The sequence below is a fragment of the Cygnus olor genome, chromosome 7, assembly GCF_009769625.2.
Source record: "Cygnus olor isolate bCygOlo1 chromosome 7, bCygOlo1.pri.v2, whole genome shotgun sequence".
Taxonomy (NCBI): Eukaryota; Metazoa; Chordata; class Aves; order Anseriformes; family Anatidae; genus Cygnus; species Cygnus olor.
Window position 1 is genome coordinate 38,039,758 of NC_049175.1, and position 26,038 is coordinate 38,065,795.

Genomic DNA, 26,038 nt, shown 5'->3' on the forward strand with positions numbered 1-26,038 from the left:
TACTTGAGAGGACAAAGAAAAGATTAATTTCAGTTACATTACAAAATGAATGAGAATTTTATGAAGGGCAAAGTATGGAAAAGATGGGAAGAAGGCCGAAGAGTCTGGAAGACATGAAATGTAATGTATCTAGTTTTAGACAGAAAAATAAAAGGGAGATAAGTGATCTTTCCACTTGATTGCATCTCTAGTCTTTCAAAACTCTAAATTAATTTATACAGACATGACTAGGGAGAAGCTGGAGGCTGGGGGGCTAGATCACAGAATTTTACCACAAGAGTGGTAAAAACAGAAAGCAAGGATGTGGTCAGGCCAGTGACTGCAGGAGAAGGGCAAGGTGGTTGAGGGAATGAAGAGCTATTCCTCGCAGATGGGAGGGGAAGCGGGGCCTGGTCCGGCCCTGCAGAGCTGGAGGCTGCGTGAGGAGAAGCTGGCTGAGCTCGAGGTGGCAAGGGCACGAGGCACCGCAACTAGCACCAACGTGGCAGAAGTCCCCCTGCTTTCCATAAAGGAGTCCTTACTAGCAGCCCAGGTGACCTAATTAGATGGTAACGTCAGGAGACAAGGGGGCTAAAGGACTTCACTGGCATGTTCTAGTGCTGCTCTTCTTACTCTGACTTGTATGTTTCTGCCACCGCTTCTTCAAACCTTCCTGTTTTCGTTGGGTTCCCAAACAAAATTACTTTGGAGGTTTGAAAGCTTTATTCTGCACCTATTAATGTTTTTTTTTTCCTTGGGCTTTCGTCACCTGCTGTCATTTATTTCTAAAAAGCCTCAGCTGTGAGCTCTGGTTTATTGACTCATCAGTTCTTCCTCATGATGACATAATTAACAACCCCTTACAGAATTAAATTGTGCTTAAAACTGTCCCTGGGCAGTTGGTGTTCAGCCACAAGTCCATGCCTGGTGTCTCTTCTTCCTGCTGCCATCCCGTGGGGCCACCTGGGACAGAAAGACATGGGGACAGAGATGGCATCTTATTGCTGGAAATGTTAGCTGTGCATCTGTGACTTGTGCTACAGCAACATCCCAGAACACCACAAGGACTGGAAGCCCAGGAAACAAGCCCCATGTCCTTTCTCAGGGGAGGACTGGGTATTTTTACTCTTCCTCCATGTTGTGGGGAAGATTCAAGAGCTACATGGACAATTGATCTCACAATACTGCACTCCGCCATAGGTTGTCTTTTGGGGGCTGTCTTGGGGCAAGGTGGGGTGGGGGGAGTTGGTGTGCCCCCCCCCCCCAAAAAAAAAAATAGAATTGTGTTAGCTTTGGGTCACTTTGCTCTGTGATGAGCCTCTGCAGGTTGTTCATCTGAGAGATTGCTTTTGCTGCTTGGGCTTCAGTTTGTCTAGCCAATTTTTCAATATTTGATCTGATTGCATGACAACAGTCTCGTCTGGCATATGGGAGGTAGGTGCAGAGCTGTTGGAGGGCCCTGCAGCAGTCTTGGCGTCCTTTGGATGTACTCACTGGTCTTGATGTTTAATTTCACAGTGTTGGCACTTAGTCATGGAGCAAACGGGGAGCTTCTACTACTTAGAGTTGCATTTAAAAACAGAAATAATGTTGTGCTTTTTATCCTCTGAGATTCCTGAAGTATGAATAACTTTCTTTAAATTTCATGACTGGTAGCACTTTCTGCTCACAGAAAAAGAAAAAAAAAAAAAGGTACTATAAATTGTAGAGCATGTTCTGTTATTTACAGATTTGCAAACTGATTTAACTTAGAATTTCTAAACATGCTAAATAAAAAGTTTAGATTTATGCTTAGCAGAGAGAGACTGAAAGTAGGTGAGGTTCTCAGTGGAGACTCCTGCACTTCGTAGCGTGTTTATATCAAAATCAGGTTTGGGGTGTTTTGGATGTTGTGATAACTTGTCAGTTAGTCATTTTCTGTAAATCCAGGCTGTAAATAAAAGTAGAATTCTTTAATGGGCTTTCACAAATGACTGTTTTCTGTCAATTTTGGATTACTTTTGAAACTTAGTAGGTCCCTGAGGCATCTTGTGACTAGCATAAATAAAGTAAAGAGAAGTTAGGAGAGTGTGGTTTTTTGTTGGTTTTCTGTTTGTTTTTAAAAAAAAATTGCCTATTACCTACTAAATAAGACCATACTTTCCATTTTGAAAACAAACACGCAGCAGTGTTGAAGTCTGCTTGTGGTCTAATGCAGGACTTGCTTATCTAGCTTTCATAACTGCAAAAAGTTTTTAATTAGAAATTTAACATCCCCAAGTCTTTCTTTCTTGATAGTTTGAATTTAGCCTTTTTGTTTGGATCATATACAAATCATACACAAAGCATGTATGCAAGTTCCCCATACACATCTGTTTTGTGGACTGATTAAAAACCTGTAGATCCCGTGCTGTCATCGTCATTTAAGGTTAGAAACCGTCTTGAAATCACAGCAGCTCCTGGTTTGTTTTCTTCTTGTTGCTTTTATAAAAGTGTCAGTTCTTACTTATTGCTCACTGGGTTGACTCATTAAGCTCAAAATGAGTAGAAAAAGGGTTAAGTTGTGAAAACAAGCAGTCAAGGAGACAGCATTCTTCTGGAGGGAATATTTTATCCCTTGCTTGGTTGCCTACAGTTTTTATTTGCGTCTGCAGCTTCCTTATTCTGGCTTTGTGTGTTGTTGTTCGCTAGAGGGGAAGGGCATGGGTGGGAGACATGGATGTTTTGTTCTGCATGTTTATTAATTTAAGACGTCCCTGAACTCGGGCCAAGATCCATCCCGGTTGGCTTCAGGCGCGGCGCAAAGGCCTCTGCTGAGATGAGTCGTGGTGCTTGCGCTCAGCCGCCTGCCCCCCGGCAGCCTCCGCGCTCGCAGGGACTGAGAACAGCAGCTAACTTCACTAGGGAATGCTGAGAGAGTTCATCACGAGAAAAAAGGATCGCTCCTACGGAGCGAAAACTTTGCCTTCTTGACCAGTAAAGTCTGAATTTCATAATCATCACGGAGTGATCAACAGAAGGGGGGGCAATGGAGAGCAGGGGACAAAAGTAGCAATTGTCCCCCCCTCAGCTTTCAAAAACAAAATATGTATTTTTTGGGTCAGTGCAGGGGGACGCTACTCAATTCTTTAGCCAGCTGTGAGGGAAACTTCATTCAACAAGCACTCAGAATAAATGGATAAGTTTAAAGTTGCATTCAACTATTTGAAAATAGCACATATGATGGGAAAATAGAGCAGAATGGAAATTTTCATGCCAGTATGTTTGCCTCTGACCAACTGGTGTCATCCTCCCTTTAGTAACAGTTATGAGGCATCTCTCTGGTTTCCAGTGTAATACATTCTGCTGCCTCTGACAAATACTGTGCATTCCTGCTGTTGCTGTAAGAGACGAGGCTGATTTGGGTCTGTGTTCCCCACTGTGATGCAGAAATTAGCGAATCTTGTTGACAATATAACTCAGCGAATGTTGTGGCTATTTCTGTATTTAGCATGTAGAAGTCAGCTATCTACCTTCATAATTGTATCTGTATGTTTCTTAAAAACACAGAACTTTGCGCTTTATTATGTTTGTGCTTTCGTAGCTTATGTAGCAATCTTGAACTCTTCTCCCAGCTTGTCTTTGACAGGAGCTCTAATGAGCTTGAGCATCCTGCAAAAGCACAGTGGTGCCTCTGGGCCAGTTTGTTAGAATTAAATCCATGTAATTTGAAGCTGTGTCCTCAAATTGCAAAAACTGGGTATCAGCAGTTCATATAAAGTTCTTGATATCCAGGCAATGAGCGTGTACTTTAAAAGCACATATTTTGATAAGTATTAAATCAACAGAATTGATTGCTCGATAATCTTGTAAGTACATGAACATAGTGAAGTCGTACACAAAATGCACCTTCTCAGTGAAAATCTGAGGGGACTCAGAAATCAAAAAGGAAAAGTCTGTCCATTAGAGCTCCTGGAGGAACACTTAAATGTCCTTTTTTCTATAACTGTGGAAAAAACTACTCACTTGAATGCAAGTACTGGGGTAATATAAAAATACATTACTCTTATTCTTAATTATTTTTTTTTCTGTTTTGTTTTTCAGCCAGAAAACTTACAGAAGAATTGGCTTCGGGAGTTTTATCAGGTAAGGTAAAACTTATTTTCTCTTCAAGTGCTATACTTGTTTGTTTGGTAGCTCATTTACTAATGTAAAGATCTTTTGCTTTTGTGAGTTTGAAGTCACTATTTTGAAGTCAAAACCAGTCTTAAAAAGTAGGTACCTTTTTTTCTTTCTAAGTAGTGAATAGTGTATAGACATTACGTTTTCTTGTTGACAGTTGTCTAACTAAAAAGTCTCCGACACTTTATAAAAATTACTTTAGTCTCACATGAAATGGTCTTTTAAGTCTCCCGAGTAAGAAATGTATTTGAGTAATTTCAATAAAATAAAAATTGTGACAGTCTAGTTTGTTTTTATTAAAATTTAACAATTTTTTATGTTGGTTTGCAATAGATCGTCCCTCCTATTTGCCCTTTATTTTATTTTTTAGGCAAAATGAAAATACTGAACTTGAACCCATATTATAAAATGTTGAAAACATAACTTTTTTTTTGAGTATAAAAGCTGCTCTAACAAATTCTGGTTTTGCAGTAGAGATTTGTTTTACTTGTTGATCTCATGCAGAAACGTGCAAGTAAGCAATGGAAAATGAGCACTAAAGGAACACCAAGGTGTCATGCTTTCTGTGTAGCATTATTAAGTGCTGTTTCACCATGACAATTTGTATCTGCCAGAATTGATAGATTTTGAGGTTCCTTTATTCATGCTTAAATCTCCTATATTAAAATGGTTAACGTAACAGTATTCTGCTGTTCAAGTTTTAAAGTGAAACCACAGCATATACAGCAAACATGACTTTCGATATTTTATCGTTGTTTTTTTGTGACTCAGAGCATCCTGTAATTATTTACAAGGTCAAGGTACATGCAATCTGGAATATTGTAAAACAGTGCAGTTAGCTTTTTTCTGGCAAGTTTAATGTAATTACAAAAGTCTGAAATTAAATAGCCAGTCTTATATTCCACACAATCTGTCAGCTTCACAGAAGATTAATCTGGTTATTTTTCTTCTTCCATCTTGTTTAATTACTGCCATATGTATGTGGTGCTCAAATGGTGCAGGTTTCTTCAGCTAATTCTGATTTAAAACCTCTGCACATCTTCAGAAAAGACTCTTTCTACGAAGAAAATGTAAAGTAGATATAAATAGATAAAACCCATATTTTTTTATATCACTGCCTATTTTGTAGCATCACATTACTTCTGCATATTTACTGGCAAGACTCCGTACACATTCGGTTGTTACTATAGTGGGGTGAGCACTATGGAAACGTCTGCAAATACTTTGTGGAAAACAGGAAGAGGAGGGGAAAAAGAGAACTGCTAGTATCCCAGAGCAGAGACCACTAATGTGTAACTGGACTTGGTCTGTCTTTGCTCCAGTGAATATCATGTATATGAAGTTCAAAATAGGGAGAAAATGATTCATTAACACTCCCACGTGGCTAGACAGGTCCAGGATTCTGACCAACTGAAGTTTAACTGCAGTAGACCTGAACCCATCTCTCAGCTACAGTAGTTTCACTGTGTCCTTCCTCCCTCTCCATTTCTCCGCCTTCCATATCTGCAATCTGAGAGAGCTATATTTAAAAAAAAAAAAATGTTACCAGTTCCGCTTGTCACCAGCAGTAGTGAGACAGGCAGTCAGTCCTCAGCTTGTTTTGAGGAACAGTGCAGTCCAGGAGCCTTGAACCCTTCTTTGTTTCATCCGTGTGTTCGGTAGGATAGCTGTTTATACTGTGTTCACGAATGCAGTAGGAAGTGGAATTATAGGTTATAAAAAGCTTTTTAGGGAAGAGACTAATATGCTTGTACTAAAAGTAGCACAGCACAGTCCTGACACTAGACTACATAGCAACCTAGTAAATGTATGACTTCAGAATTTTTTAAAATTTGTATTGTGCATGCCTGCTGGAAGCCCTCTACAAATTGAGATGCATCAGAAGCACTGGAAAATGACTTACAAGAAGACTCTTAATACTTCTTCATAAACTCGAAACCCAGATAAACCGCAGACCACAATTTTTTTCCATTCTTCTGAGGAATTCAATTTGCATATGTAGTTGTGTCAATACAGTTTGCATAACTTCTGAGGATGAAGTGCTTTTGTAAGCAGTCAAAATAATCTCCACAAAAAAAAAAGCACTCTTAAAAATGTTTCTAGAAATTAAACCCCATAATAGAAAATGTCTTCATCTTTGAATAGATGTCAACATATTAATGAAGGAGCATTTTTGTGGCTTGTTTTTAAGTTCCAACAAATTAAAATAGATGTTTCGATTGCTGTGAAAGGCAGATACAGGTCATAATCTATGCATTATCATGGATTATTTGCTATATGCATTTCCCAGAATGTGGTAGCATGTGGAGGACTAAAATAACATTTACATGTCACATGCTGAAATCTTTAAACTTCTGTCATTGTTCTACAAATATCTAAAATTGTTAATATGAATTGTTAATGTTAATATGATTGTTAACATGAAAAATCTAATGCTGTTAAATTACACAGTTTGTCTGAGAAATGCGAATGGAAAAAATATTTTAAATTTCATGTGTGTTTTTAATGACAAATTACAACGTAGTAGCCCTCAAAGTAGCATGCTATTTTATTGCCTTTGACAGCACAATTGATATGGCTGAGAAATATTGCTTTGTCTGATCTGTTTTCCTTGGATACATCAGTCTCTGGTCTTGTAAAATGGAAGTCTGCATTTTGGATGACAGCCGACTGTGTATTTAAAAATTGATTTCACTGTCAAACACTGGGTAGCCTACTGCCAGTTCACTACTATTTGCTATTTTCCCCCCAAGGAAAAATGAAACAATGAAGGAGCAGTCCAGCTGAACTCAGTTCCAGATCCTTATGGGTATCGGCTCTTGGCGTGTTCCCAGAGGAAGCGGTGGCGGAGCCGTTCCCGTGTGTGTCCTGTGGCACTGAACAGGCGGCGCACTTGATGCGCCGTTGACACCCAGCTGCTCGGAGGAAAGGAATGGCCCTGGTCTCAAACTTGCTTGCTTTCTTGTTTCCCATTGCTAAATTTATAGTAAAGCTTATCCTTCTCGCTATGCTATATTTTCCCATTGGTGAATATGTGGTGTTCATTTTGTGGTTTCACAACACTTCTTGTGATATAAGCAGTAGGTATTGCGTTCTCATTATGTGTAGATCAGCAAGAAGGCTTCAAGCCAGGCTAGGTAAGCTTTCACAAAAACAAATTAAAAAAAACGTCGGCATCTTTAGTAGTGAGATATTTTAAGAACAAGAAAAGGCTTCTGAGGAATCCATCCACCTCTCCATTAATGGTTAACAAACTGGTCAAAGTACATCATCTAATTAAAGCATAATATCATCATAAAATTCCCCAAATGACTGAGGAACACTGTGTTCCTTCTCTTTCGTGGATTACAATATTAACTTTAAAGTTAGCATATTTTAAATTACCTGTAAAGTAAATAAACAAATGTCACCTCTCCTCCCGTGTTCCTCCTCTTCCCCCCATGCTCCATCCCCTACCTGAGGCAGTGCATGAAGAATTACATATGCTCGTGTGCTGGCAGCTTCAAGGAGAGATTTCGCCCTGCCCAGGCCTTCCACCTTGGGCTTAAAGTAGATTAAGGTGGTAGTTTTTTGAATGTGTAGATTCTTCTGAGCATCTATTTTCAAGTCCTGATACTCTTGAGAAGGAGCACAGATATCTGAATTTGTGATTTGTGTCTTCTTGTCTTCTGGTATTGGAATTGAGTCTGTGTTTTCAGCTTTCCTCTGTGAAGCAGAAAAGGTCTACCTGTTCTTTAGGAAAAATGAGAATTTTCTTTAATTAAACCCCAAAAGCTAAATTTCCAAAACTTCGTCTTGGAATGTTGTGGCTTGAGAAATGGACCGTCACTTTTTTCTGCTATAATTATAACCAAATTTTGTGTCTTATGGCCTCTTGACTTAGCATGACTGAATTCCTTTTCTAATTTGTGAGCATGCATAGGAAGGCCAGGAGTATCTCCCTGATGTGCAGCGCTGTGACGGTGTCAGTCAGAGGCAGTCCCCCCGTCCCTGCTCCCCAGGCCCTCCGGCTCGGCTCTGTGCCCGCTTTCTGTCGCTTCCCTCCGAGGTGTGGGGCTGTGGCGCGGTGCTGCGGGGACCTGCGGCCCGACCTGGCGGGGCGTGTGAAGCCGTAGTCAGGAATTTGGCCGCTATTTTGTGCCTTATTTTGGGACTGCAAATTACATGTTGTTGGCCTTGAAAGTTCAAGGACCTCCTGTATGCTTAAAAGAAAAAAAAAAAGGACCCCCCACTTCCCCCCCTTTTGGTGGAGAATGGAAAGTGCTTTGATGAGGCTGACAAAGGCCATGCTGATTTTTTTTTTCTTTTTGTGGCTCTCTTTTTGCTGCAGTAGAGAAGGTACAAGCTGTGCTTTGCTTTTTAGCTGAACAGGAGGAAAAAGGAGCACTAAATGAGCTGGCTGCCAGCTGAGACTTTGCTTTTCTGCTTGTGAAGCTTGGAGTTGGAAAGGACAGCGAGTGGTTGTGCTTTGCTCGATATTTAAAACATGCTTTGATTTGGGGGCGGGGGGCTAGGTTCAGGACTTCCAGTATTAGGTTAGAGCTTTTCTTCGTTCATCATTGCAGCCAACGCCTCCTCTCTGCAAAGAAGCCATCAAGATTAAGGAAATGATTAAATACCCATTAGTAGCCATAGACATTACAGAAATCTACTTTCTTCTCTGTGTGGTATTGCTGACTCAAATGGTTATGTTGCCATTCTTAATATGTATCTTTATGCATGAAAGAGGGTATGATTTTTCTGCAGAAATGAGATCATTCGCAAAGCTTGCATTTTGAGGTTTTTTTTTAGGTGGAGGTGAGGATGGAGACGGTGATGGCGATTCCTGCGATTCTTCTTTCTTGTGGCCGTGGTAGGGAGCAGGCCGAAACTGAAATGAGAATTGGGCACGTTTCTCGAGCTGCCGTACTTTGGCAGCGAGGTCTGGGTGCTGCATGAGGCGGGGGCGGTGGGGCAGTGCCCTGCCCGGTGGCTGCTGCGCCCAGGCGAGCCTGTCAGCGTTCCCGTGGCGTTGACAAAATGCTGGGCTGGGGACATGCCAGCCCTCTGGTGGGTGTATCTCAGCTCCGTTTACTCCGAGTTTGACAGCTCTCAAGGGTTTGTTTTCAAAGTCCCTTTCTTCCAGGTGCTGGCCACAGCTAACTTAGTTGAAAACGTCTTTGCCTGCGCAAAGACGTGCTTGTGGTTGAAAAGGCGTGGACTCCTATGTCAGAGTGAAACGTTAGGCGTTGTCTGTGACTTCAGACCAAAAAATAGGTCAAGTGCTTTGCTTCAAATGTAGTCATATGGAAAAAAGTGATTTAGAGCAACTTTCAGTGTTATAGGTAGAACTGATGTTAAAACAGGCAGCATAGTTTTCTGATACTGACTAAAATCACAGACTTAATGTAAATAATGTCTGGTTTTTCAGCATTAGGTTATCAGTGCACATATCAGTGAAACTTAGCCGTAACATCCTTAAAAACATTATTTTGTTCTGAGAATTAGTTTGCATATAACCCTTGCGAATAGTATGAAAAAAAGATTTAATATTTTCTAGGCATGTATATAGATTATATAATCATATTATGGAAAGTCTCATTCTTCTTCTTAGGTATAGACATTGTGGTAACTTGCACGTTGAATTTGAACCAAAGTTGATAGTTAAAACCATTATTGCTTGTTTAACTGACATTATTTTTCACCCTACCCCTACGATTACTAAATAATACACTGCTTTTCTTCTCTACTATTGCTCTCATCACTGATGCTCAAAATCTACTAGCTTAAGCTGAAAATTTCTATGTATGTGCCTTACTCAGAGTTTTGGAGGAAACATCCAGGGGAAAAAAAATAATCTTTATTCTGTAAATGAGACCTAGAAAAATATTTCATTTCTGATCTGCAAAAATAAATATACGTACATTTTTGTAGTGACCGCTTCTTTACAAAACTGTACAGCCTGCAGGTTTCAGAGTAGGGACTTGAAAGCCCCCCAGTTTTTGGCCAGTTAAAGAGCTGTGCTTTGCCCTTCCTTTGAAGACCATCGAGGTGGAAGCCGCGGGCTGGGGCTGCGGGGAAGGAGAGCCGGGGAGCGCAGCCAGGGGAGGAGAGGCACCGAAACGGGAAGCAAACCCGTGCCTGCATCAGGGACTGAGGACAGGGACCAGGAGGCCGGGCAGCCGGAGCGCAGGTGTCCCAGGGCTGAGGGCCCCTGACCTGCAGGCGCCGCGGTCCCAGGCCCTCGGAGCACCTTGGGGAGCAGCCCAGGCGTCCCCCAGCCCTGAGCTGCGGGGTGAGGAGAGGTCTGCGAGCGTCCTTTCTCCAGGTGTTCAGTAGAACAAGTGGTAGAGGAGAGTGTAAAGCTGCTTACCGGGCTGATGATAACATGTTGCTGTGTTACTTTGTAAGGTTTTAAGAAAAAGGTTTCAGGAGTTGCTAAAGAATGACACTTAGGTACCACTCAACATAAAGAACTCAAAATGCCAGTCATGGATTTACCTGGTGTGAGCATGTGTGATGAGTAATCGCAGATCAGTTTCTTCCCGTCCCTAGTTTACTGTATGCTATTAAACTGTATTAAAATTTAAGTAGCAATTGCTAGGCAGTGACTTGCTCTGCTGTGGTCACGCTGCGGTCTAACAATACACCAGTAGTAATGTTCAGCTGTGGATATTCAAATCTGCGTTGAGGTCATGCAGCGGTAACTCCTTCACCCGGCCTTTCTTTTTCTTCCTTTAAATAGCTCGGTGCACTCAGAGCACAGCCCTGACTTGCAGCAGCAGCGGGGACCAGTTCTCCCCTCCAGGCCAGACACCGGCCATTACCTCCCCTAGCAAGTGAAGAGCAGCGAGGCACCATCCGTCCCCTGCGAGAGCGCTCGCTGTCCTGCCAGGGTCCGGCCATCCTGCTGCGGGAGCAGGGCAGCACTGGGACCCCTCAGCCCCCGCGCTCTCCTCGCCATCCTCTGCCTCGAGCACTGCACGGCGCTCAGCTGCTCCACAAACAGCGCTGAGGGTTTGCTGCCGAATCTCTTGCAGCATAACCTTCGAACAACTTGGGCTGCACAATGTAAGAAGGATACAAAACTGCTAGGGAGTGTCCACAAGAAGGCAACAAACTGTGTGATCTTTAAGGTCCCTTCCCACCCAAGCTGTTCTATGATTCTGTGTAGAAGCTGGCTTTTCTGGATGACTGCTGCTTGGTGGAGCACTTGCTAAAATAGTATGTTCAAAAACCTTAAAAAGAAACTGCAAATATTTGAGTGCTTTAGAGCTACAGATGGTAAATTGACTACATCTTTTACAGTGCACAAAAAAATGTAAACTACAAGAAAAGCTCGAAGTTTGATACTTTAACTACATGAATAGCTTTTTAAGTGATCCTAGGTGTGGAAGATAGAGGTTCAAGTTCCTCGTTTGCCTTGTTTGGACCGAGGTGTGAAAGCAGTGCCCTCATCCGCGTGCACACATTACCCCTCCTGTGAGAGGCTGGCCTCACTGCTGCATGGCAGTGCAGCGTGTGGTGCCACATCCTCTCCCAGCGCCCCGCGGGACTGCCAGTGCTCCAGCAGCCCTCTGCCCTGCGCTGAGACAGGCTTGGGGCACCGACACCGTGGGGCCGCTCTCCTCTGCCCCATCCCCTTGCCTCTCCCCTGTCAACATAGGTTAGAAATAGGAATGGGAAAAAGTGACATAAATTTTTCACCAGTTTTATATCTATACCAATTAGATAACCATAATTATAATAATACTCAATTACCCATATCCCCCCCAAAAAATTTTCATTAGTGCTTCCTTTACACTATTTTTGTGTATCCAGAAATTAATGATGCCCAACTTCTTAAAAATACTGTTTTACTGTAGATGCAAATTCAGTGTTAATGTGATCTATTATATGATCTGTAACCTCTGGCAACTGTGAGTTTTCAGCTCTGAAGCATTCATTATTCATTATTATGTACTGTTTGTTCTTTCATCACAGTAGAAAACTAGTAAAAGGTAATGAAGCAAAGCCAATTTGCTCATAGTTGGAGGGTATTTATTATAAGAGAGGATGTAGCTGGTATTCAGGTATGTTTTTGTGGTTTAATCTCCAAGGAATGCCACTAAGGCCTCCCACTGCTATGAAGCCAGTGCCATTTCCTCATTTTAAAAAGTGGCGTATATATTTTTTTGTTATTTTACCTGCTGTGATTTCAGACTCTCAGGGATTTGAATATGAACAAAAACGTGTCCTGCATCTAAGTTCAGACTCTGGAAATTGCTAGACTTCGATATTTTCTGTTGTTATGGCTCTAGCACAGCAAATAATTTCACCAGTGTTTTCTCTTTGCAGGATCCCATGCTCAAGGCTCCCTATTACTCATCCTTAATGCATATGGAATTGCTGATGCTTAGATCCTCTTTGAAACCATTTATTTTACTTTTGCCTTAACAATTTATTAGTTTTATCAGCTTTGTAAGATGAGATCCTAATACTAAGCAAACTGTTGTAGCACTAAAAATGAATCATGTGATGTGACAGTACATTTTTTGCTTTGTTTGCAGTAGGCAGTTACTAGATGTGTTACTTTGCAACAGTTAGACTTGGATTTGTTTGCTTTACAAGATTAAATAGTCACAATTGTTTTCTAATTATGGTAACTTCATAGAGTTATCCAAATAGATAAGATCAGTAGTTGGAAGCCAAAACTGATTTGGAGCAATGAACTGATTTAGACATTTGGAGCAAAACTGATTTGGAGCACGTGGAGAGTTGGGACTGCATGTTGTTTAGGCACCACAAACGAGCTCTGTTACGAAGTTTGACTTCAGAGGCTGGGTTTAGTTAATAGTTATCTCCTAGATAGTAAAACAAATCAACTAACCAATCAAACTTCGTAAAGATCTTGGTTTACTACTTGGTTGTTACTGGACTCTGTGATGGTGGGCTGCTGGCTCCCATGAGGCAATGCTACTCCTGTGCTTCTGGATGTCACACTTTTGTTGCTTATGTAAACGCTTGGTGTTTCGCTGGATGGTGTACTTTTTATAATGATTGTAAATTGGACACATCACCTTGCAAGATAATTAGCACAGCAGAAGTGTCCATCTCTGCAGGAGAGCAAGCACTCAGGAGCTGAAGCAAAAACGCGGCGATCCTGCCTTGCACAACCTCAGACTCGTGATGTGGCTGTGAAGCGCAGCTTGCTCCCTGTCCTGCGGGTGAGGCTGGCTGGTTCACAGCATGTTATCCTCGGGAAGAAAGGGGCAGCCGCACGGGCTCGCTCATTTTGCCATGCGTGCCTGTGCAGGCAGAGCCCCCAGGCAGCCTGGTCAGCTCCGCTCCCCCCTGCCATGGCCCACCACTCGCTGGAGAGGTTCGCCTGTGATTTTGGTTTCCAGAGCCTTTCCAGAGCCTGGCATTACTGTCTAACTGGTCTTCTAAAAGGAAAAGCGGGTATTCAGACTTCTGGAAATCAAAACCTGTCTCCTGAGTGTTGGTAGCTGTACCAAGAAGGAGCATGTTCACAACCATGTTAAAAGATGCGTGTCCTGTTCAGCACCAAGTTTGGTGTTGGACAAGATAGTTGAAGAAAAACTTTCTCAGTGAAGCTTTCTCTTGTAATAGTTTGTAAATCTATAAAACCAGCTAGTATTAATGTAAGCTTTCACAGTTATATCAAATATATATCAAAGGAAAAGTAGGTGCATGTGCCAAGTTGGTTAAAACTACACGGACTCTGGGTATTTTTAGCTGTCCTACCTGAAGTTTACTTTTTTTTTTTTTCAGTTGAACTTTTTATTGGGTCCTGTTGTAGTTTGTCCTCAGTCCTTGCTGATGACAGCCTGTTTTTAAAACAAGATTGCTACGTAGCATGGTTTGTTCATTAACACCAATTTATGTCCAAGTGAAGTGCATGAAGATCAGCAAAATACATGTGGGAGAGGGCATTTACTTCTTCCCTTTACACTTTTCAGTACCTTACTTCAAAATGCTTCACAAAACAGATCTACACCAAGATTTGTTTCGGTTAGGGGGAATCTTAGGTTTCGAAGAGGAAGTGACTTGTCTGAAATCACGAAGAAGCCAGCAGCTCTTATCTTCGTTTTGTGAGCTTAGGCTAGCAGCCTGGTAACTTGAGTTTACAGTGTGACTTGTAAATGGGCGCATGCTGTATTCCCATCGGCTCTGCCATTTGTAAGCCACTGTTAGGCTTCTCGCGGCCGCCAGGCCTGGTGCGGCCTTCACCCTGTGCGTGCTGACTGGCAGGGCTCGCGCCGCGGATGGCGGGGGCCTGACGGACAGCACGGCACATGTGGCATTGCTTGGCCATGGCGTGCTGGCAGCTGCGGATCAGAGCTCCCCGTTGGCCTGCGTGCATTTTGGCAAGTTGCTGCAGCAGCTGGGCAGCCTCACCTGCCAGCTGTAGCAGCAGTGCCCGTGGGTCACGGGGCAGTTCGGCGGTCGGTCCTTCGCAGCACGGTGATCTTGGTGCACCGAAGGGGCGTTAGCTACAGGTAGGGCAGGAATACTGCTTGTCTTGTTCACTGGAATGGAAGGCTGCTGCGTTTCAAATTTTGCTGATATTTAATTAATTTATTTTGATTTCTGATGATGTTATTTGCATAGTCAAGAATTAAGGAGTTTAGCTTCCTGTCATCAGATCAAAAGAAAAATTCCAACGTGGTTTAAGGGAGAAACATTTTTAAAGACTCTTTACTTCAGTGTTGCTCATTGTTAGTTTACATCATTAAAATCACAACTGCAAAGGTTTATTGCATTGTTCCCTTTTCAGAGTTGGAGGGTATCAGCAGCAAAAAAAAAAAAAAAAAAACACAACACAAAAAACAAACAAGTTTGAAAGGAAGGATTTCCCTGATTTTTTTTTAGTTACGCACTGCACTGAGCTGCAGTTGGGAGGCTCTGCAGTAGTCGTGCCTGCCTTCTGCATGTTTGCCTGCCACCGCCAGCCCGGTGCCAGAGTGGGGCGGGACGCGGTGGGCTCTGCAGTGGGGAGGCGAGGCCTGGCCGGCGGCCCCAGCCGTCCCAGTGCCAGCGCCTGGAAGGACCAGAGGTGGCTTCTTGTTCCGCTCCAAGTGGCTCGCCGAAACCAGGCCGTCCTGCTTCTGAATGGCTGTGCAGACAGCAAGGCCTTTGTGCCGGCTGGGACCTCCGAGTGCCACTGAGTCAAAAATAACACCCAGTCAGATTTTTAACATGTTATTTGCCTGGTGCGTTTGCATCGGTGCGTACTTGGTTAGTTCATACTTACCCCTTCAAAAATTGAAGTGGTTCTATAGCTTGTGTCCATTATTTTGCAAGATGATAAAATGTTAAATATGAGTTGTAGAGACTTAATACCAACACAGAAATGTTTTTTAAGCTTGTTGTTTGCAATGCTGGATGTAGTTAACACAGAGAAAATTTGCAAGGGCAAAATAATGTGTTTCAAACAGCAGCAAACATATAAATGCTGCATGTTAGACTTGATGCATAGCAAAAAAAGCATATGTTCTACTTCTTTAAGCATGATTGTATCCTAGGGCTGACAATTTAATATTGAAGATACTTGTGTTACACAAGACTAGCTTTTAAAACAGTGTGGTGGCTTTATGTGCCTCCAGTGTTAAATACGTCTGTATATATACTTCCCACTCTGTGCTGGCGCAGCCTCACCTTGAGCACTGTGTGCAGTTCTGGGCACCACAGTACAAAAAGGACGTGAAACTGTTGGAGAGTGTCCAGAGGAGGGCGACGAAGATGGTGAAGGGCCTAGAGGGGAAGACGTATGAGGAGCGACTGAGGTCATTTGGCCTGTTCAGCCTGGAGAAGAGGAGGCTGAGGGGAGACCTCATCGCGGCCTACAGCTTCCTCACGAGGGGGAGCGGAGGAAGCTGTAGCTATTCTCTTTAGTGACCAGTGACAGGACCCGTGGGAATGGTGTCAAACTGAGGCAGGGGAGGTTCAGGCTGGATGTCAGGAAGAGGTTCTTCACCGAGAGGGTGGTCATGCACTGGAATAGGCTCCCCGGGGATGTAGTCATGGCACCAAGCCTGTTGGAGTTCAAGAAGCGTTTGGACTGTGCTCTTAGTCACAGTCTGAATTTTTGGGTAGACCTGTGTGGAGCCAGGAGTTGGACTCGATGATCCTTATGGGTCCTTTCCAACTCAGGATATTCTGTGATTATATTCTATGATTCTAGTGTGTATATATATTATTTAAATAATTCTGCAAATAAGATACTACATAAATATAAATATCAAATGTCATAGCTAGTCAGCATTCTGTCATGAGGTAATTGGTGATACTTGGTAAAACTGAGAAAAACTAGGAAATGAATTCAGGCGTTTGAACTCTTCAAATTCCCAGACAAGGAGACATTTTGATCCTAAAGATGCTATGTCCTCCTGAAGGTGAGCTGGAAGAGGTTATATATTTGCATCAAATGCTTAGGAACAAATTAATAGTTTAAAAAGAAAAATATTAACTTAAAACATTTGAGGTTATTATTGTGTATTATGAATCTTTTATGTGTACTAACAAGTGATGCTCCACTTACTGCTTATTACTGTTCTGCCAGTTACTTCTCAGATAATAGCTGATATTCCTACTTTCAGAAAAAACACATCTGGATTTAGATCGTTTATTCTGTCTGTTAACAGTTGTGGATGCATTTTTTTAAGATTTGTTTATCTGTTTGTTTCAGGTTGTACATACACACAAACCCCACTTCATGGCTTTACACTGTCAAGAATTTGGAGGAAAAAACTATGAAGCTTCCATGTCTCATGTGGACAAGTTTGTTAAGTAAGTAGCTGGAAAGTTGCTTTGTATCACTAGTATATTATTCTAGGCAGAAGTAATTAAATGTGCAGAGTATTTCAAAGTGTACAGACTGAAATTTTGACAAGTCATGTGACCTTGCAGGAGGAAGTTACTAGGCAAATGTGCTTCTATGCAGTAGTTGGGGTAGATGTTTCCCAGCACCTTCTCATAATGGTGATGTTCTAAATAGCTGGTGACACTGGGAAATTGGTGTGAGTTGGACAGAAGTTGATATAAGGCAAGCAATACTGAAAGCACAATTGATTTACAAAAATATGCAACATTTATAAATCAGGGTGATTAGAGTTTTAACTTGAGCATTTAGTCGGAAGGAATCCTGTCAGAATCATCAGCAAATCTAATGTGCAGAGTTTGAGGAAGAAATAAAAGTAAGAAATAAGTTATTTGTTATGTGTGTAGACTGAGGATGAATCTTAAGGCAAGACTGTATTAATTTGTTAACTTTCAGTAACTGCTGTTGCTGCAGCTCCATTAGAAGCTTATGTGTAAATGAAATAATTTTCTATAAAAATACTTTATGGATGCAGAGTTAGAAAATATGGATCAAAAAATTAAGTCACTGAATTTAAAATCCTCGCCCGTTCGCACTCATTCCTAGATGCAGGAGGCAGCAGTGCTCCAAGCCTCCTGTTGAAGTAATATAGCCTGTTGGTTACGTGAGTGATGTAAATAGCTCCGGTTGTCCTTTCTTTGCGTTTCTTTATCCTCTTTCTGGTATCCAGAGAAGTGCAGCGTATACTCGCACAGGGTAGTTTTACAGTGGGCACGTGTGATGTAATTAAGCCTGAGGACGGGGCTCGTGGCGCCCAGCAGTGGCAGTGACAGCGGTCCGGCAGTGCCCTCTGCTGCTCCTCTTCTGCGGGCTGCGCCAGTGGCTTGAGGAGTAAATGCCACCGAGGCAACCCTGCGCTTGTAACATGTACATGTTGCATAAGTTTGTGTAAAAGCTGTCTTTCTTATCTTGACACCTGGTCAATTTTACGCGTTTACAATGAAATTGTGGTTTGAAATGAGCAGACTCTCTAGCATGTGAGCTGATGAAGTGTGGTGTTGTGTAAGTTCCCGTGCCAGGCTGTCAGCTCTGTTTGTGCCAGGCAGAGGGGGCAGGAGAGAAATGTCTCGGGCCCCTCCGCACGCTGGGGGATGAAGGGCCATCATCCCCACGGCTGCTGTGTGCCAGCTTGGGCAGGGGGCAGCAGGGAGCTCCTGCAGGCACCCCGGAGCAGCCCACCCACCTGCCCGATGTTTGCTAGCTCTGAGCATGGCTCACCAAGTCTAGCACAGAGAAAACCACCCTTTGGGTCACAAGGCTCAGCAGAAGCCTGCCTGACTTTTGAAAGATAGCTGTACCAGGGGCTTGTTTTGCAGCATTAAAATTCATCTGAATACTGGAGGATTGTGTCCCTTCACACTCCCTAACCACCTTCAGATGAGCCTCATTTTCTTAAGTCACCTACAAGAGCACCTGGACCAACATAATGTACCACCCCAAGGCACAAATGGCAAACTCCTCAAGCCTGCTGCTTTTAGAAAGCCAACTTCTGTCGAGTCAAAAGACTGCTTTCACCCTGCAAGTAATGGAGTTGAAAAAAGCAAAGCTCTTAAGGTTGAGATCATGGAGCGGTTAGCACGAGTTGCCTAATTTTATGTAATTTTAAGATGTCCAGAGACTTGAGTCCTTCACGACTGTGTCCAAATGGCAGTTAGAATTTTTGAGATTGGAAAGTGGAGGTGATGTTGTCAGTGTGTAATTAAATGGCCATACCACAGGAAACTTTTATTCCAATATGGGTTGAAAGCCCGCAGTTCCTCTGTGTGATATTGAGGACATTTCAGTACAGAGAATGATGCTAAAGCAATATAGTATGTTTGCATGTCCTTCATATTTTCAATCTCTTGTCTTTTAGAGAATTATTATCAAGTGATGCAATGAAAGACTACAACAGAGCTCGAGTTTACCTGGATGAGAACTATAAATCACAGGAACATTTTACGGTAAATTTCTTTATTAAATAAGTTTAGTTCAACAGATAGTGATTTTCTTCTGTTAAACTGTTGAGTTTTTAGGTTGGTGTGTGTATGCAAGCAGTTTACATCATGACGAGGATTACATCTTTACTAAAAGTATTTACTCTGTAAGATATGTAAATGCTGCTTTCACAGAAGTGAATCCATTGAAAAGTAAGTAGAATAGTATGATTCACAGAAAGTCTTTTCTTTGGTTTAAAATGATTGTCTAATTTTTTTTTCTATAACAACCTTCTCGGTGGATCAGAATTACCTTCTGTTGAAGAAACTGTTTGACTGTCTGACAGTTAGGTGGTGCCGGATCTGGAGCATGATTAGCTGGGAGCAGAGGCTCGCAAGTAGTCCAGACTTGTTGTGAATCCGCAGAACTGATTCACAGACTGGCTCGAGTGTGGGAACGTGAGAAGAGAGCCCAAGTTTCCACGGGTATGTGAGTGAAGTTTAGGCGTAAATGTACACGTGAAGCATGTGTACAGTCACCTGTTACGCAGAGCAGGCAGGAGTGTATGGTCATCACCAGGATTGCACAATATGCAGATAGAGCTAGTGTTCTATTTAGTTAATTACTACTAGATTGTACAAGAAAGAATGGTCCTTTAGTGGTTAATTAGTGACACCTCCCTTCTGTCCAGTACAGCAGTTTCCTTTTCCCCTGAGGTTTTTCTCAGAACCTTTTGTCAGGCCCTGATGTCTTTTGGGGCTGGGCTCCCGCATTCAAAGCAAATGACAAAAGGGCAGGGGGGCAGTGGCCAAAAGCAGCACTGGGGACATGGAGTTCAAACAAGTAAACAGCACCCCCCATGTGCACATAAATCCCAGTGTGGTAGCATGTGAAGATGAATAGAAACTAATAGGAAAGATTTTTATTCATTTTTGAATGGCTGTGGCTAGAAGCCCAGGGAAGCTGGAACTGGAGGTGGGATATTTGGATTTTTTTTTTCTCATCAAAGAGGAGAAAAATAACATTATTGGCTTTACTGAATCTTAGCGGACAAATCTCATGTCAGGAGCGTTAAAACTGCGGGCAGAAGGTGTTTGGGAAGCCCTGGAAGATAAAGAGCAGCAGGACAGAACTGTGTTTTGCAGTTGCTTGTAGCTCAGAACCATGACCTAGTGAAGAGCCCCTGGAGGAGCTGTCACAGGGCTGTGAGGGCCGCGCAGTGAGCACCTCCCGCAAGGGCAAGCGGTGTGCCAGGGCTCCGCGGAACGGGATCCGCTTCCAGCAGGGGGTCGGACCCCATGGTCTCCAGGAGTCCCTTCCAACCTAGGCTTTTCCGTGATTATGAGAAAAGGGAATAATCATCGGTGACTTGAATTTGGGAAAACTGCAGCAAAGACTAATGCAACCTATAACAAAATACCTGTAACTTTGTTTAATAAAGATAGTCATGATTCTCTATAGTATTGAAGTTTTTGTACATAACATGAGGTATGCTTTTTTGATGTCCCTGTGGCAGATAAAAGGTTCATAAAGTGGTTGACAGCAATCCTAGACAGAATGTTTGTCTCTCGTGTCTCTGAAGAGCTCTGTATTTTACAAAGCTCCAAATTCAAGAAATAACATGGTTTCTTCTTTCAGATACTAGCAATTTTTTCCAGGCACAGCTTTCTTGCAGGATTCCGTAGCCACCATTGTAACTCCCCCTTTCCTGTCATAAACACTACCTTGCATATCTTTTTCTTTTCATCCTGTATTTTATTAAAACTAGACCTTTCTGGAAAAAACCTCCTGTCAAAATAGTCAATCAATAAAGGAGGGAGGGAAATAAATAAATAAAAGACTGCTTGTACTGATACTATTTTCCAGTGAAAATAGGCTAACCAAGCAGGTGTGTATTTATTAACCAATGAAATTACTTTGTTGAACTAGTAACTAAATCTGTTGAAGAGTGAGATATAAAACAGATTTCTAAAACAGTGCATGCATGCTGTTTGTAAATAATGCTACACATGCCAGCAAAGCAGTGCTGAATGGCTAGGAAGTGACTCAATCAGTTTCAAATGGAGATCATCACAGGAGGAAGGGTGTTTCTCGTAGGAGCCCTCAGATCTTTCCAGATTTAGTATCTATCATCTGTATTAGTAACCTGGCAGTAAATGTAAAATTAGTGCTGATAATCTACAAATAACAAAAGTATTGGGAAATAACAGTGAATGTAGGACAATTGCATGTTGGTACGGTGTCTGCAGCTGAGAGTGGGACCCCCTGTCTGCGAAGGAACAGTTCTGGAAAAGATTTAGAGGTGAACCTAGAAAAGAGCGATTGGTATGCACCTTCATGCTAAGCTTCATAACCTTTAGATTTCTTATAGTCTGCTTGTTGGCACATAACGTTGACCAATCATGTACGTACTTCTTAAGACTACTGTCTTAGAACGAAGATTCATATAAATGACATTTTACACATGTGATTTGAACTGGCAGTGGTTCAGCTCCTCGGTTCAATGTTTGTGCGTGTATAACTTACGGACTGGGTGACTATCTGAACAGGGATTTTACCACTGTGTTGTGTCCATGTAGGGTAAAGTTTTATTCTTATCTCCAGTGTGGCTTGGCTCACGCAATGTTATGCGTCTCCCTGTTTCCTCATTAGTTCTGTTTGATTGGAAAGGTCTTTTAACTTTTGTGGGCTTTTTTTCCATCCCTTCTAGGGCATGGAATTGGCAACAGATGCTACCTTATAATTATGCTATTACCTCTCTCTCTTTGAAATATAAACATTTATCACGTATATTGTTGCATATGTTTTCTTTAGAAGTGGAGAAGCCCAAGTAGTTGTAGTTTGGCTAACCTTTAGCCCTGCTGCTCTAATATCCCCTTTTCTAGAAGTTTTGGCAACATTTCTTCCACAAGACTTTCCTTGGCTTGGCTCCTTCAAAGCTAAAGCAGGTTTTGCTGCCCACAGTTACGCTGCTTGTCTGCACTAGGACTGGCAGTGAGAAAACGCATTCTGTAGTCTGTCCCTTCAGCACACAGCCTCTCTCTTCCAGTTGAAGGGAAGCAGAGGGTGCAAATTTTACAAGAGTCCTGTGAAATAACAAAAGAATGTGATATCAAAGTGTCTCTTGGGAGTGATTTGATTCTGAAGACTGCAGTAATTCACTATGTACTAAGGATTAAAATGGTTCATCCCAGATGCAAAACTTAATAGTAAGCATTTGTTACGTATGGTCCTGTATGTCAAATCTAGTTTTAAAACAGGCTGGTTCTAGGCTCGGGGTTGTGGGTGCCCTCATGATTAGGGAGAGAACATGGTTTGGTTGGCTGGCTTTTGTTTTCCCATAGGTGATGGGCTGAAGCTGCTGGGAATTTGTTCCACTCAAATCTTACTTAATAATGTGCACCAAAAAATTGAGATTGCCCTAGAAAATAACAAATAGGGTGCGCGGGGTGGAGCAGGCTGGGTCCCGCTGGCTGCAGCTCGTGGGCACCTGGCTCGCAGCCACCGCGGGCAGGGCTGGGAGGGGAGCCCGGCCTCAGGCTTCAGGGCGAAGCTTGGGAACCTCCCAGCAGGAATCGCGCCCGGCGTGCGGGGCAGCACACGCGCATATGTGAGCCAAATAAGTCATGTCACGCTTCAGCGATGCGTGGTTTTATAAAATTTTAAAATGATCTGGAGATTAATCTCTTGGCAGAAAGCTGCTACATTAGAGCTAATGCATATCAGCTCTGGGAAGATGACAGTGTCAGAGCTAAGAGCTCCCAACAGTTATGAATGAGGTTTGTGGGTGACAGCCTCTGCAGGCAAAAAGATGGTTTCTCAGAAGGTTCAGATGAACCAAAGGAGCAGCTTCAGTAGTCCAGTTGTGACTGGAAATAGTGAGAGCAAACCCACGTGGACAAAACTGACTCATATGCTAGACAGAAATGTGCAGATAACCAAATAGCTTGATAATGCTATTTGCAGCCTCCTGTAAATTTCTCACTTTAAAACCACGATTTTTTTTTTTGTCTCATAAAATGTAATCCAGAAAGTACGATTTATTTTCTGTTACAGACTATATAATTAGTGAAGTGAGAAGACAGGTCAAAGACTGAAATTGGTAAAAGCCTGGAAAGCTAAGAAGTTCAGTACAATTGTTCTATTTATTTCTAAGCATATCCAGTGGGCTTCACTCCTAGTTACACAGATCTTTACGGTTGTGTTGATTTTTTCATTTTATTTTTATTCCCAGTTTCCTAGCATCTATCTTCTGGGTTAATTTTATTGTATATTTCATGTAAGCGGTAGATTATAAATCTTCTAGCTTCTCCACCAGAAGACTTACTCAAAAATAGTTGGTTTTGATGAGCTCCTTGTCTGTGGATGCTTCTTAAATATTGTAAGCTAACTGTGAATAAGGCACTTTTATTCTGGAATAAGAGCATTTGTGCCGAAGCAAAATAAGTTGATGAAGTTTCAGCTGAAAACAAGTTGATGTTTTCATCAAATCAATAATTATTTTTATAGGAAAGCATGTCAGTATAATCGGTGACATTTTTTATTGTAATTAGATCAAAGGTACCTTTGTTTGGTGCTTTGTATTTATTGATTTCTGGAACATTCGATTACAGTTTTATACTGCTTAGCAAATGCATTTTTTTCATTGTTAAAGGAAGGCAGAAGAAATCCCTGCACATCTTGAAACATAGTTTCTTTGTTCAACACACATTTCAGTAGTTGGAGAAAGAATCTTCATTGCAGTAAGTCAAATCCTGAGGACTCCCAGCAAAGCAGACCTCAGAGAGAAGGCTTGTCACCAGCTTGTGCCTCAGATTTGCAGGGAGCACGTTAAGAGTTGTGTGTGGTTGTTATAGAACTTACCTGATTTGTGGAAGCATCTACCCAGGAAGGTGGGTGCTTTACTTCTCAGTATAGATTTATTTTAAAAAATAAATAGAATCCTCAATTACCTGTCTGCTTGTCACCTGCTCACCCTGATAGATAACCTTGCAATGAAAAAGATGCTGTTGGGCTATACATTTGATGTGTTGAAGTTTCAGCTTGCTCCTCCTTGTAAGGATGTATTACATAGCAGATTTTATTTCAAACTGAAAAAAAAAAAAAAAAAACGACACACAAACAAAAAAAAAAGAAACTTTTTCTGATATTAGGAAGATCTGTTTAAACAACACTGAATCCACAAACCACTAAAATATTTTGCATGGCTAATGTAAATAAATTGAGAGGAGGGAGAATGCTGCTGTCACATAGCTGCCTTCTTCCGAAGTTCAAGTTCTGTGAGGGAAATTGCTGAAATGAAATTTCCCTTAAATAAATAACAACCCAGGAAATCGACAAAGGTATTAATTAATGGAGAATACAGCAACTAAGTTTGTGTTATTTTTTTCCTGACAGGCATTAGTCCTCTGCCCCTGCTTTGTGCACAGGTTACTGAGATTGATAATTGCCTTACTGAAGATAATGAAAGCACCCGGTCGGTCAGGAATGTGTGTGGGTCTCCTGATGAGCAGTTCTAGCAAATGCTTGGGGCTGCAGTGGTACCACCCCTTTGGGGCACAAATCCTGTGTGCTGCACAGGGGTTGCTTGGACTGCCTGCTGCCTCCCTGCTGTCTCTGTTCCACGATGTCCCCACCCAGCTCTACGTGAAGCCAGCTCCTTGCCCCCAGAAGCTTTCCCAGGACTGAGGCGATGTGTCCCAGCCAGGCACGGGCAGCTGCAGCAGTGGCCCTCGGCACAGACCGCCCCGGCACTGGCTTGTTGCAGGCGTGGGTTGCACCAGTCAGGTGGAACAGCAGAGAGAAAGTGAGGATAAACACCCTAAAAGAGGTGAAATGCTCAAATGCTGAAGGAACACAGACGTTTTCTCTTGGACTACGTAAATACATATGTGCATCACCATAATGTGTAGATGGTGGATAAGAATATATTCCTAATTGTTTTTACTTGACTCTGTGCACTCTGTACCAGTAATGTTTAGTTATAAAATGACTTTTAAATTAGGTGAGATAGAATCACAGAATGGTTTGGGTTGGAAGGGACCTTAAAGATCATCTAAATCCAATCCCCTGCCATGGGCAGGGACACCTCCCACCAGCCCAGGCTGCCCAAAGCCCCATCCAGCCTGGTCTTGGGCGCTGCCAGAGATGGGGCACCCACAGCTCCTCTGGGCAGCCTGTGCCAGTGCCTCACCACCCTCAGTAAATAATTTCTTCCTTATATCTTATCTAAATGTCCCCTCTTCTGGTTTAAAGCCATTCCCCCTTGTCCTCTCACCACACCCCCTGAAAGAGTCCCTCCCCAGCTTTCCTGCAGCCCCCTTTATGTACTGGCAGGCTTCTGTAAGGTCTCCCTGGAGCCTTCTCTTCTCCAGGCTGAACACCCCCAGCTCCCTCAGCCTGTCTCTGTAGGAGAGGTGCTCCAGCCCCTTGATCATCCTCGTGGCCTCCTCTGGACTCGTTCTAGTAGGTCCCTGTCCTTGTGCTGGGGGCCCCAGAGCTGAGTGCAGGGCTGCAGGTAAAGCATAGGGTGTTGTAGGGTAGGTTCTAAAGAGGGAGATTTGGTCAAGTCATTACCCGTAATAATAATAACCTGATTTACGGCGACTCAGTTGGATCCAACGGCAAGCAGTGGTCCTAAAAATAAAGGCAGAAAACATTTTATTAAAATTCATTATTTTACCTTAAAATTATATCACCTCATTACTAAGAGAACAGTAAAGTTAATTTTTGTTAGATTAATGATACTTGAGTAATATTTTTGGTTGAGCTGAGTTCGAATAATTGGCCATTAATTGAAAAAGGAAATTGAATTGAATTTATCTTGTACATAAATCCTGTCATAGTTATTAATGGGTCTTAGAAAATATCGGCCTGTTCCCAGAAATGAATGGTGTACACTGATTCTTCTGAGCTTATTAGCAGTGGCAGTTTAGAGTTTTGTTAAATAAAAAAAAAAAAATGATTTAGGAAGAGAGACATAATTGAATTGAATATAGGGGAAATTCACATGCCTGATTAGTTCTCAGACCATTTTTCCATTAACAATTTTTAAGGAGTTTTTAGTTTTGCAAAAATGCAGATTTTCTCCAGGAGGTGGAGCTGAAGTACTAGTTTGCATTGTTAACCCATGTCTCACTG

At 42.3% G+C, this 26,038-nt stretch overlaps 1 protein-coding gene across 3 annotated transcripts in view; it reads left to right on the forward strand.

The window, feature by feature from the left end:
* INPP5A (inositol polyphosphate-5-phosphatase A) overlaps nucleotides 1-26,038 on the forward strand; it is a 249,702-nt gene that overhangs the window by 57,182 nt on the left and 166,482 nt on the right. For all 3 annotated transcript variants that reach the window (XM_040564164.1, XM_040564163.1, XM_040564165.1), the window contains exons 2-4: nucleotides 4,042-4,083; nucleotides 16,790-16,890; nucleotides 18,837-18,924. In XM_040564164.1, coding sequence (XP_040420098.1) covers nucleotides 4,042-4,083; nucleotides 16,790-16,890; nucleotides 18,837-18,924 — 231 coding nt within the window. The remainder of the gene's footprint in view (nucleotides 1-4,041; nucleotides 4,084-16,789; nucleotides 16,891-18,836; nucleotides 18,925-26,038) is intronic.